Source organism: Dendrobates tinctorius, unplaced genomic scaffold, assembly GCF_039654945.1.
Source record: "Dendrobates tinctorius isolate UK_male_01 unplaced genomic scaffold, ASM3965494v1 ptg000060l, whole genome shotgun sequence".
In the NCBI taxonomy this organism is placed as follows: Eukaryota; Metazoa; Chordata; class Amphibia; order Anura; family Dendrobatidae; genus Dendrobates; species Dendrobates tinctorius.
This window is the reverse complement of record NW_027361728.1, coordinates 3,171,211-3,184,058: the sequence shown is the minus strand read 5'-3', so window position 1 is coordinate 3,184,058 and position 12,848 is coordinate 3,171,211. Positions and strand designations below refer to the sequence as shown.

The 12,848-nt window shown below is 41.9% G+C and overlaps 1 protein-coding gene across 3 annotated transcripts in view; it reads left to right on the top strand.

Annotated features, from left to right (window-relative positions):
* LOC141092473 (probable cation-transporting ATPase 13A5) overlaps positions 1–12,848 on the top strand; it is a 544,666-nt gene that overhangs the window by 345,112 nt on the left and 186,706 nt on the right. For all 3 annotated transcript variants that reach the window (XR_012232811.1, XM_073578638.1, XM_073578637.1), the window contains exons 14-17: positions 825–975; positions 1,952–2,038; positions 10,018–10,174; positions 10,910–11,027. Coding sequence is in view for 2 of the 3 variants with exons in the window: in XM_073578638.1 (XP_073434739.1) it covers positions 825–975; positions 1,952–2,038; positions 10,018–10,174; positions 10,910–11,027 (513 nt within the window). In the remaining variant the exon portion in view is untranslated. The remainder of the gene's footprint in view (positions 1–824; positions 976–1,951; positions 2,039–10,017; positions 10,175–10,909; positions 11,028–12,848) is intronic.

The window sequence follows — 12,848 nt, the reverse complement described above, 5'->3', positions numbered from 1 at the left end:
TTCTGACTCTGGGGGGCGTTATTTACTTTTTCCACAACGCCATGAATTAATGGCACTGTGGTTTAAGTACCCTTAGCGGCCGTCGTCAAAAGGAGTATCGGCGGTCGTTAAAGGGTTAAGTTTTGAGTTAATGACATGCTTGTGACCCCGGGGAGGCCTGTGTGTGGGGGGGTCTTCATGTGGTGCTCTGATTAGGTATTCATCTGTATGGCTTCTGACATGTCACTGATTCCTCAGTGACCTGCCCCCATGATGAATATTACATATAGATATTGAAAAAAAATACACCCTTCTGCGCAGGCGCTTTTTTCAAATGGATTTTTTGAAATATCTGGAAAACCTCAAACATATTGCCTGCAGAAGGGTTTTTTCAATATGTGTATATAAGTAATATTCATTATGTAAACTAGGGGACATGTCACTGAGGGATCAGTGACCTGTCAGCAGTCATCATTTAGAATAGCTAAGCATAGCACCACATAAAGATCCCCCCACAGACCACCCCAAAGCACGCACATATCATTAACTCAAAACTGAAGATAAAGATTAAACAACAGCCACAATACGGATTTCATCAACTATGGTATCATTTTAATCAGTATAGTGGCGCTGACCTGATACTGTCTGTAGGTTACTGTGCACAATCCTGCTGACAGGTTTCCTTTAAACAAGCCCTAAGGGACCCCCTATTCTGCCTAATCCATGCTCTCCCTATGGTGTCTGCTGTGTTTACTATTTTTTATTCCACTTAATTCTTTTTTCCCCCATAATTTTAAAATTAATACTAGTTAAACAATACTATGTGCTCCAACAAACATTTTTAGTTTTCAGGATATGACATTTTTCACTTCTTCTGATAATCTATGCTGGTGTCCAATACTTCAAGCAATGACATGCTGTCACTCACTTATCACATTGGATGGGAAATTATTAGGAGATCCATTGGACTTGAAGATGTTTGATGGAACTGTTTGGGTAAGTTAAACATTTATAAAAAGTTTATGTGTTATAAGAATATACCATTCTGCTATATTATTATATACCCATCTACAAATCAAATTCCCCAAAATTTGGAACACTGTGTAAGATGTAAAGAAAGCAAGAATGCAATGATTCAAAATTTCTTAATGCCATATTTTAGTTACAACAGAACATAAAAAAATCAGAAATTGAAAGTTAGACATTTTTCCTTTTCATTTGAATTAAGTTAACATATTGTAGGGGTTGTACTTACTCGGGTGCAACAGGAGGACAACAAGAGGCACGTTCCTTTAAAGCTTCATGTGGATTTATTGCTTCACAAACCCAGAAGCACAAATAGTAAACAACCTTTAGATTCAGCAAAACAAAATATAAATGTCCACAGCAGGGCTCTGTTCGGCCAAGCCTGTGGGGACACCGGCTGGGGTAATGTCCAGCACTGAGGCTCAGTTTGAAGCCACATACACAGGAGGCTTTCTTCTAGCGCACAGACCATGTGCCAAACAACAGCCTCCATTATATATGCTTTAGGCACTCCCAGATGTGAGGTATGTGGGTAGCCAGACCAACCCATCTCTCATCGCTACCCACAACCCGGACAGAGTGCACCAAATGACATCTTAGTGCTTAAGTGCACTAAAGAAAACAGCCATCTCTGTGACACATACCTCCCATCGATTACACGGCCTTTAGCCTCCTTAAAAGATTTAGACATTGATGGCAACAATACATCTAAAAAAGTTGTCAGTGTTAACAAAAGGCTGGAAGGGTAAGTGGTACTAATGAAAAACAGCTGGAGGGTCAATTTACTTGAAAATTACATGACTGTATAAAAAAGCATGTTGGAGAAGCTTAGGTGGTCAGAGGTTCACTAATCTTTGAAAACTCAGTGAAAAGAGACAGACACTCAAGAATGGCTGTGATGGGAATAACCCTTCAGTAATAAAGCTGAATTTAATATATTGAACAGGAACTTGAAGATTACAAGGTAGAACTTAAAGAAAATGGTCTATGCAATAGCTGCATAATGGTGAAACCTGGACCTACTGCTGCAAAGGCAAGTTGATTGTATTTTCCTAATGTTATTTTTCAGTATACTTTTCTGAAAAAGTTTAACATATTATGTGTTCCTTTTTATGTTTTTCATCTTTAGTCTCATGTGTATTAAAGGGATGGTTCAACCTTTAAAAGTAACGATAAAAGCTGCCCAGCCTGGTATAAACTAAATTAAAATAAAGATTCAAACCGCTCAATTTCTATCAATGCCCAGGTTTCCCTCAGTGCATCAGTACATTGTGTTAAACAGATGGCTATGTGGTCACTACAGCCAATCATTTTTCACCACTGTGGCCAGTAATTGGCTACAAAAGTAACATGCTAATGACCAACAAAAATCTGACCCAGACAGCACTAGAAAGGAACTAGAGGATCAGTAACACATACATGCATGTTTTCATTTTACACCATGTTAGGCTGCTTGCGATTTTTCTTGCATTTTCATTTAAAGGGGTACATTGAACATTAATATTAAATGTATTTTAAAGACCTGGCATATTGTGGCATTAAAGATCACCCATTGTCATCTATAAAAAAGCCCTTTGGTATAGCAGCACCAACCAGGAGAGACCATCTGTCCCTGATAACAGTCATCTGGAAGTTGTGATTGCTTGTTATGCATGCATTCTTTGAGGCAAATGTCATCAAACATAACCAAAAAACATCGAATTCAATGGGAGGCAAAATCAAACACATATACAACACCTTTAGGGGGGCCCAAAAGCTGCCAAAGCAGCTAAAATTAGGGTTAGACATCAGGAAAAGTGGCATCAATTGACTCATTAATTGCACTACAAATAAATAATTTAAAAAAATGATGTAGGTTCCCCTGTATTTTTGAAAACCAGCTAAATAAATCATTAAAAAAACAGTGTGTGCCCCCCTATTTTTGACAACAAGCCAACCTAAAGTTGACAGCTGGGGGCTAGCATTCTCAGGCTGGTATGGGGTCATGGATATTGGTTCCTCCAGCCTAAAAATAGCAGCCCGCAGCCACCCAGAAATGGCACATCTATTAGATGGTGGTGGCAAGTGGGGTTCATACATTGGTGAAAAAAAGCATTTAGTCAGCAACCAATTGTGCAAGTTCTCCCACTTAAAAAGATGAGAGAGGCCTGTAATTCACATCATAGTTAGACCATGAACTATGAGAGTCAAAATGAGAAAACAAATACAGAAAGTCACATTGTCTGATTTGGCAAGATTTATTTTGCAAATTATGGTGGAAAATAAGTATTTGGTCATTAACAAAAGTTCATCTCAATATTTTGTTATATATCCTTACAGAGATCAAACGATTTCTGTAAGTCTTCACAAGGTTGGCACACACTGTTGGTGGAATGTTGGCCAATTCCTCCTTGCAGATCTCCTCTAGAGCATAGTAAGGAGGAGCTGATGATCCACAGTGTCGAATGCTGCAGAGAGATCTAAGAGAATTAGCATGGAGTAATGACCATTTGATTTAGCTGTTAGTAGATCATTAGAGACTTTAGTGAGGGAAGTTTCAGTAGAGTGTAAAGAGCAGAAACCAGATTGGAGAGGGTCGAGAAGAGAGTTATCAAAGAGATAGCGGATAAGACGGGAGTGGACCAGGCGTTCCAGGAGTTTAGAGATGAAGGGAAGATTAGAGACAGGTCTATAGCTAGCAGCACAGTTTTGGTCGAGGGATGGTTTTTTAAGTAGTGGATGTATGATGGCATGCTTAAATGAGGAGGGAAAGATACCAGAAGAAAGAGAGAGGTTAAATATTTTAGTTAGGTGAGGGGTGACAGCAGGGGAAAGGGACTGGAGGAGATGTGACGGAAATGGGTCACTGGTGCAAGTGGTTGGGCGAGAAGATGCAAGGAGCCTGCTTACTTCTTCTTCTGTGACTGGTTCAAAATCAGAGACTGAGCTAGATGCAGTTGGGGGAGGGAGGACAGTGCATGGTATGAGGTGATTGGGAGATAATTTCCTGTATGATCTGGTCATTTTTTTCTTTGAAGTAATTGGCCAGATCATCAGCTCGGAGCTCCGTGATTGGGGCCTGTACTCTTGGGTTGAGTAGAGAATTAAAGGTGTCAAAGAGACATTTAGGGTTATTGGACAGTGAGGTGATGAGGGTGTTGAAATAGGTTTGTTTGGAGAGGTGAAGGGCAGTGTTGTATGTTCTAAGCATAAACTTATAATGGATGAAATCTTCGTGCAGATTGGATTTTCTTCACAGACGTTCGGCGCTCCTGGAGCACCGCTGCAGGAAACGTGTTTGCAGGGTGTGCCAGGGTTGTCGCCATCTGTTTTGTGGTGTTCTATTTATAGGGGGTGCAAATCCATCCAGGGCACTTTGAAGTGTTTCATTGTAATGTTTCAATGCAGAATCAGGACAGGAGAGGGAGGAGATAGGGGCCAATGAAGACTGCAAGTTCTTCATAAGTTTCTGGGTGTTAATGGCCTGTATGTTTCTATAAGTATGGACAGTGGGGGTGACCTGAGCAGCCTGGCAGTTCGTGATAGAGAATGAAAGAAGATTGTGGTCAGAGAGCGGGAGAGGAGAGTTTGCAAAATCATCCACTGCACAAAGCCGAGAGAAGACCAAGTCGAGGGAGTTTCCTTCTTCATGCGTTGGAGAATTAGTAAGCTGTGAAAGGCCAAACGAGGAGGTTAGAGATAAAAGGTGGGTAGCAGATGGGGAGAGGGGAAGAGCAATGGGGATGTTGAAATCTCCCATGATGAGGGTAGGGATGTCACAGGAGAGAAAATGTGGAAGCCAAGTGGCAAAATGATCCAGGAACTGTTGACAAGGGTCGGGAGGACGATACACCACCGCCACTAGCATGGAGAAGGGGGTGTAGAGTCTGACGGCATGGACCTCAAAAGAAGGGAAGACTAGTGAGGGTAGTTGAGGGATAACCTGAAAGGTACATTTTGGTGATAGGAGCAGACCAACGCCTCCACCTGCTGTATTGTCAGATCTTGGGGTATGAGAGAAGTGTAGTCCCCCGTATGAAAGAGTAGCAGCAGCGGTAGTGTCTGACTGCTGAATCCAGGTTTCAGTAAGAGCCAGGAGGTTAAGAGAATTAGAAAGGAAAAAGTCATGAATGAAGGAGAGCTTGTTACACACTGAGTGAGAATTCAAAAGTGCACAATTAAGAGAGACAGATGGCATGCAGGGAATATTAATAAGATTAGAGGGGTTTCTGAGTGTAGCAGTTGGGGGGTTTGACTTTCTGTAACATGGGGGACCAGGGTTGGGAGCAATGTCACCTGCAACTTGGAGAAGAAGGATAGAAAGAGTGAGCAGATGGTTAAGTGATTTGTGAGAGCGTCTCTTATGTTGAATGGTGGGACTGACTGGATCTGTTCAATTTAACAATGTGAAAAGAGCGTGAGTGCTATACATAGAAGGCTGATGTCACCTTTGTATTATCAGGTGACATTAAGCCCACGGCTTAGTAACTGAGAGGCGTTTATAAGATACCTCTCCATTGCTAATCCAATAGTTTTATTGTTTAAAAAGCCACACACCCAGAATAAAATCCTTTATTTGAAATAATGACACAGACTCCTTTATTGACTCTAAATGAAACCATACTCACCTGTCCGAAGTGAAAAGATAACCCATAATGTCCCACGACAATCCTGATGACGGCCAGTGTGGCAGCTGCTGACACACTGACAGGAGTGTGTAATCACTCCTGCTGTGTGTATTGCTGAGCTGTGGTCATCAACTGATGAACCCCGATGATCTCACTTACAGTACCTCCGCTGTGTGAGCTCTTTCAGCTGATGTGACTGCTCTACAAATGATCCTAATCATTGCAGGTGAAGGATATGGCGGTTTATTATTTTTTCTCTTTTCCAAGTGACATGGACATCAGAGATAAGGTGTTTAGGGGAGTTTATGGTGTTTTTTTAATTTTTTTTACAAAAGACAAGGGGCTTCAAGCATTACATGTAATGTGAATATATACTGTGTTTTTTATTTTAAATTCAAAATGTATTTAATTATTTTAACTTTTTTCTTTACTTTGAGCATAGGCACCAGCTGATGACTATGCCCATCATCCACTGCTTGATCCTACTGTTATCAGCGACAGCAGGCAAAGGCTGATAGGAGCAGTATTCTCTTCTCAGCCAATGTATGTGACCTGCGGTACACTTTTTACCGTGAGTCAGTCACAACTGAGGGGTCATGATGACCTTTGACAGCGTGACCCAGCAGCGCTCTGACCGACGGTAATGATTTTACCAGCGGTAATGTACCCCCAATTAGAGACGCCATGAGCACACAGCCTTAGTGGAAACTCATTTACTGAACTTTGGTCAAATATTGCTGATTTTGAAGAAAATGCTTGGGAATCTGTACACAAATCCGAATGTGCAATGTTCTTGCTGTCTATGAGATTCGCGAATGTTTTCCGAACAAGATTGCTCATTTCTACTTGTGGCCACTTCCACAGCATATTTGCCTATAATTTTCTTTCTAATCTCCTCTTCTTAGCTTTCTTTGGTTCATGTTCAGTGTAGTACACACCATGATACTAAATAGCACAGTGACTACATTCCACCCCAAAAATAAGTAAACTGGTTGATTACAAATTTGTAGACACCTGTGATGATAATTACAGGATACATCTTAGTTTAGCGTGTCCCTATGGTCAAATTATTTTCAATCTTTTCAATTTTGTACCATCATTCGTGTCCAGGCCATTTTCATTAGTTTGATTTTTAAAAAATATATATATTTTGAACCACTGTCCAAAAGCAAAGTCTGATTTCTGTTAGTTTACATACAATAAAATTAAATTGAAAATAACTTTTGTCTATTCCAAATTACTTCAGTGACCACTGTGGGTTTTTATTACATAACCAAAAGGGTACCAACAATTTTCTCCGTGTATGTTTAAAATGATATATTTTGTGGTGTTTAGCATGCATGATAAATGATCAAATAGCTTTATAATCCAGGTCATTATAGATGCCAGATATATTTATATTTTTAAAAAACGCTTCAAAACATTTTTTTACAATATTTACTGGTATCACATGAAATTGAAAATGTGATTTGCTTAGAAATTAAATTATACATTTCACCACTCAGATAATGCAGTGTATTACACTAGCCTGCCAGTGTTAGAGTGATACAAGATCTATTAGACCCCATCTCTGAAAGGATATTATGCGCTTTTGAATAAGGCAGACATGGGGGCATTGGTGGATTGAGCTAAGCTGATGGGCTGACAGATGTTGTTGTTTTCGTTTGTGAAACTTCTCAGATGCCACATTCGCTATTGACCTCTTCCTATGATCAATTATACCACTAGAATCAGAGCTTCTTCAGTCCCAACAGATGTAGTGGAAACAAATTTGTACATTACAGCTGGCTCCTACTGTGGATAGCATGGGCACAACTCTGGCACATTCGCTTTATAATAACTTACATGTACTGTACATCCTTCTGCAGAAAGTTATATCCCAATATGTGAATCATTTTACGTTAATGTAATGTGTTAATGTACCATAATCTAATATATAAAGCTCAATGTAGATGTGTGTGTATGTATGTATGTATGTGTGTGTGTATGTCCGGGATTGGCATCCACACCGTCGCAGCTACAGCCACAAAATTTGGCACAGTCACACGTCTGGACCCCAAGAGCGCCATAGGCTATGTTGTGAGGTGAAATTTTAACCCCGCGTGTTCCAATTCACCAAACAATTTTGCCCCTATCTACATAATGGGGAAAAAGTGTATATATGTATTGGCATCTGCACCGTCGTAGCTACAGCCACAAAATTTTGCACAGTCACACATCTGGACCCCGAGAGCATCATAGGCTATGTTGTGAGGTGAAATTTTAACCCCGTGCGTTCCAATTCACCAAGCAATTTTGCCCCTATCTACATAATGGGGAAAAAGTGAAAGGAAAAGTGTTGGAGGCAAATTAACAGCTGCCAGATGTGAACAAGGGGGACTTAAAGAATGAGAGCGATGGCACCAAACAGTATATACCGTACAGTTGCTAAGGTGGGGCACTGACATGGAATACTCACCACACGGGGATATGAACACACACACATAATGCGCCACACACTGCCAAGACCTTCAACACATATACCACCCTCAGCACACATTTCACCATACATACACCAACCTCACCACATAAAAGTCGAAACACAAAAGTCGCCACTCAAAACTCGCCACGCTGTCCCAGAGCTGTTTAAAAGATGAAAAATGAGCTGTGATTGGTTGCTATCAGCAACAGTTTTCTTTGTAGACAGTTGTGGTAACTGAGGCCTATTATTCTTATCGTTTCTATGGTGTTATTGTCCTTCTGTAAAGCTGGAAATAACAAAATTTATTACTGTGCCAACACAGACCACCCTCTGACACAGACTGCAGGGGGAGCCCAGTATCACACAGGATAGGATTAGATACATGGCTCAGCAGTCAGTATCACACAGGATAGGATTAGATACACAGCAGTCAGTATCACACGGGAGAGGATTAGACACATGACTCAGCAGTCAGTATCACACAGGATAGGATTAGATACACAGCTCAGCAGTCAGTATCACACAGGATAGGATTAGATACACAGCTCAGCAGTCAGTATCACACAGGATAGGATTAGATACACAGCTCAGCAGTGGCATAGGAAGGGGGGTGCGGGGGGGGCGGGCCGCCCCAGGCGGCACGTGTGTGGGGGTGGCGCAGCACGGCAGGAGCAGAAATTCCTCCTCTCTGTGCTGTGGGAGAGAAGCGTGGAGGCGGCCGAGGTGCAGGTGGGTCACTCACCATTTGGGAGGAGGACGCTCTGCCTCTCCCCAGCCTCCCTCCATGCTCAGAAAGCTGCTGAGCTCTCCCTGCGGGCGGCTTCCTTCGTCAGTGTCACACACACAGCAGGCAGCCTGTGCAAGTGTAACTTATACTGCGGCCAGGGGCAGAGGAGGCGGAGCTGAGTCTGCACATTACTGCCTGTGCTGCCTGGGAGCAGGCATTGTGTCAGAATGTCTGTGTGATTAATCATTAACATCCCTAACCAGTAACCGCCCAGGCCGGTACCCCCTCCCAAGCGCGGCCATTTTATTCCTTTCCAGACCCCGCATCCGAGCAGGCCATTCACCGCCCGAGGGGGCGCCAAATTCGGGAACAGCCCTGGGCGGCAAAAGCTCTAGCTACGCCTCTGCTGCTCAGCAGTCAGTATCAGACAGGAGAGGATTAGACACATGGCTCAGCAGGCAGTATCACACAGGATAGGATTAGATACACAGCTCAGCAGTCAGTATCACACAGGATAAGATTAGATACACAGCTCAGCAGTCAGTAGCACACATGATAGGATTAGATACACGGCTCAGCAGACAGTATCACACAGGATAGGATTAGATACACAGCTCAGCAGTCAGTATCACACAGGATAGGATTAGATACACCGCTCAGCAGACAGTATCACACAGGATAGGAATAAATACACGGCTCAGCAGACAGTATCACACAGGATAGGATTAGATACACTGCTCAGCAGTCAGTATCACACAGGAGAGGATTAGATAAACGGCTCAGCAGGCAGTATCACACAGGATAGGATTAGATACACAGCTCAGCAGTCAGTATCACACAGGATAGGATTAGATACACAGCTCAGCAGACAGTATCACACAGGATAGGAATAAATACACAGCTCAGCAGACAGTATCACTCAGGATAAGATTAGATACGCAGCTCAGCACATAGTATCACACAGAATAGTATTAGATACATGGCTCAGCAGTCAGTATCACACAGGATAGGATTAGATGCACGGTTTTTATGTGCAATATCATTATAATTTGTTATAACTAACCACAGTTGGTTACTATGCCCAGGCAACGCCGGACTCTTCAGCTACTTGTTTATAAACAGTATTTTTATATTGAATCAGCTAAAAGCAGTACAGGATCATTTTATTCTTGTTCATTAATAACAGTTTTTCTAATTCTTACATCTGCATCAAGTAGACTCCAGTGGAAGGAATTCTTATTCTACACCAGTTCCCGTTCTCCTCCACTTTACAGCGCATGTCTGTCATTGCCCAGGTTATTGGAGAGAATAATATGACAGTGTTCATGAAAGGGGCACCTGAAATGGTTGTGTGCTATTGCAAACCAGAAACAGGTAACTACAAAGCTTGCATAAAAAAGTTAGAACAAGGGCTCATACTCCCACGTGAGAAACTCGGACGAGTCTTGTACCTCAATACCTGGCACTGCCGCCGGCACTCGGATCAGAGCGATCAGCTGCATGTATTTCTATGCAGCTGAACGCTCCAATCTGAGTGCCGGCGGCAGTGCCGGGAATTGACGTGCGATACTCGTGCGAGTTTCTCACATGGGAGTATGAGCCCTAACTATGATGTGTTGTATAATTATTGACTATTTTGTTGATATAATATTTTACATTTGTACACTGGTTATAAAATACAAAAATCTGGATTCTTCAAAATGAGGAAGTTTGCACAATATTTAAAAATGAATTGGGTGTGAATATATAGTTATGTAAATTGCAGTTATTTAGATATTTATACTGCCCTACTTGTGCTATTTCTTTGAGAACAATAAGTAGAGAAATAGAATCTAACTTCAGTGCATCTTTGAACATTTATCTAACTTTATAACTTTGCAACATTTTTTGCACATAATTTTAGCACAATTTTTTCAGAATGTGAAATATTAAATATCCACTTCTAATATAAAGGAAAGTGTAAAATCTGTCTATGATTTCCAGAAATATAAAATATGTGTATTCCTACCTAAATTCATGGAACTGTAATCAACACATGGAGTATTTTGCTACAGTCTATATGGCTATAGATAATTTTGATTTTGAGTAATTTTTGTAATTTCTTAATAGTTCCAGACAACTTCTCTGAGAAACTTAATTATTGTACAGTACAAGGCTTCCGAGTAATTGGGCTAGCTTGTCGGTCACTGCAAAAAGAAGATCTGCCAAAGTCTTTTGACACAGACAGGTAAGAATGACTGTTACATATTCTTCAGTATTAAGGCCCCAATTTATTAAGACTGGAATTTTGTATGCTAGTTTTAATAAGGGATGTGCAGGAATAAGATATACTGAATTCTTTAACAGGTACATAGCACTTAATGAATTTGGCATATTTTATCAATGGCATGCACTTCTATACACCTCACCAGAAAAGTTTTTCCAGTCAGGAACTGGAAAAAGATTCTTGGCGTAATGTACACTGCATTTTTCATGAATTTGTTAGAGAAGCACTGCCATTCCCTGTCCCACTCTGGCTACTCACCATCTCAGCCCACTTTAAAAAACAACAAAAGTCGTAATATATAGTGCTTTGATGTGAGGCGATAGGCACTTCTTTAGACTGGCCTATCTCCTCATCCCATTTATGTAACTTTTCCATTTTTGTCCTTCCCAAACTTTCTTCCAAATCTGGTCCCTCCTAGAATCTGTTTACACATCCTCCATGCACCTAAAAGCCCTTGTGTCTGTATGTATACAGATAATGGCTGGTGACTGGTTCTTTCAGCATTATTTGAGTACCCCATTTATTATGGTGATAGATGGACAATACAATGCAACACTTTTATTTTTACCCTTTGTGTCTGTTCTATTTTCTCATACATTGTAAGTTTATGAGCAAGACCCTCACTTCTCTTGACAGCTTTTGAATTATGTGTTTACTCTGAAATGTCTTATTGTCTGACCAAGTCCCCTGTGAAATATAAAGGTAACATTTTGAAAGGCTGAGTATGTGTAAGACAAGAGATATTAGACTGCCCAAAATATCACTAAATAGTGAAACTAAACTCATTCATAAATCTTCTCCTTGTGAAGAATTAGCATTTAGCCCCCTCACCACCTCTCTCCAAGAGAAACTAGAAGTTGCCATCATCCGATCGCCTGTACAATACACAGCAGAGCTTCAGCCTTGCTATATGTAGCTAAAATGATCAACGGCTATGCTTGGCAGCGTTCATAGCTATCCAGCAATGACAACCACGGGGGTCTCCTGCAGACCCCGGGTTGTCATGTTGACCAATCGGCGACCTGCACTCATGTGACATGGGTGCCGATGGGTGGGTTCTGTGATGTGCTTCTGGCATGAGCATGTTAAATGCCGCTGTCAGAGATTGACAGTGGCATTTAATATATAAACAGCCATGGTGGATCGCTATTCCACCTGTGGCTGTAAAGGGCTCACGTCAGCTGACATGTGCCAGAAAAGTTGCAGGCTCATTGCCGTAGTAAACAGGGGGAGGAAACCTTAGACATACCTATACATCTAAGGTCGGAAAGGGGTTAAAGAGAACCTGAGATCTAAATCACTGCAGCATTTCCGAGCTAAACATACTTCATAGGCCACCAGGGAGACTAGCCGGAGAGGGAGGCTCCTGGTGGCATCTCCCTGCCCACTCCCATTGAGTGACAGGTCTCTCTCTGCCTGTATGTACATGAAGAGACCTGTTTCTCCAGGGTAGACAGTGGAGAGTAGCTGCTAAGGGTCCACTGTTAATTGACTAGTCTGCTGCCAACCTTGGTCCACTGTGACTTTAAAGTATGTTTTCTCTGAAATGTTGAAGCATTTCAGATTCAAACATACCGGGCTAAAATCATACAGCCAATGTCTTAGTGCTCAAGGATCGGCAGCATGTATCGGCTGTCATATTTCCTTTAATTACAAGAAGGTAATTGCCAGTTGTCACATCGGCGGGCATGCCCGCCGATGCCCCTGCTGCTGCGGCGCGCGCCGCAGCGTTACCTCTCCAGCGCGCTCCCGTCCGGTCACGCGCCCGCCGTCCACTCGGCC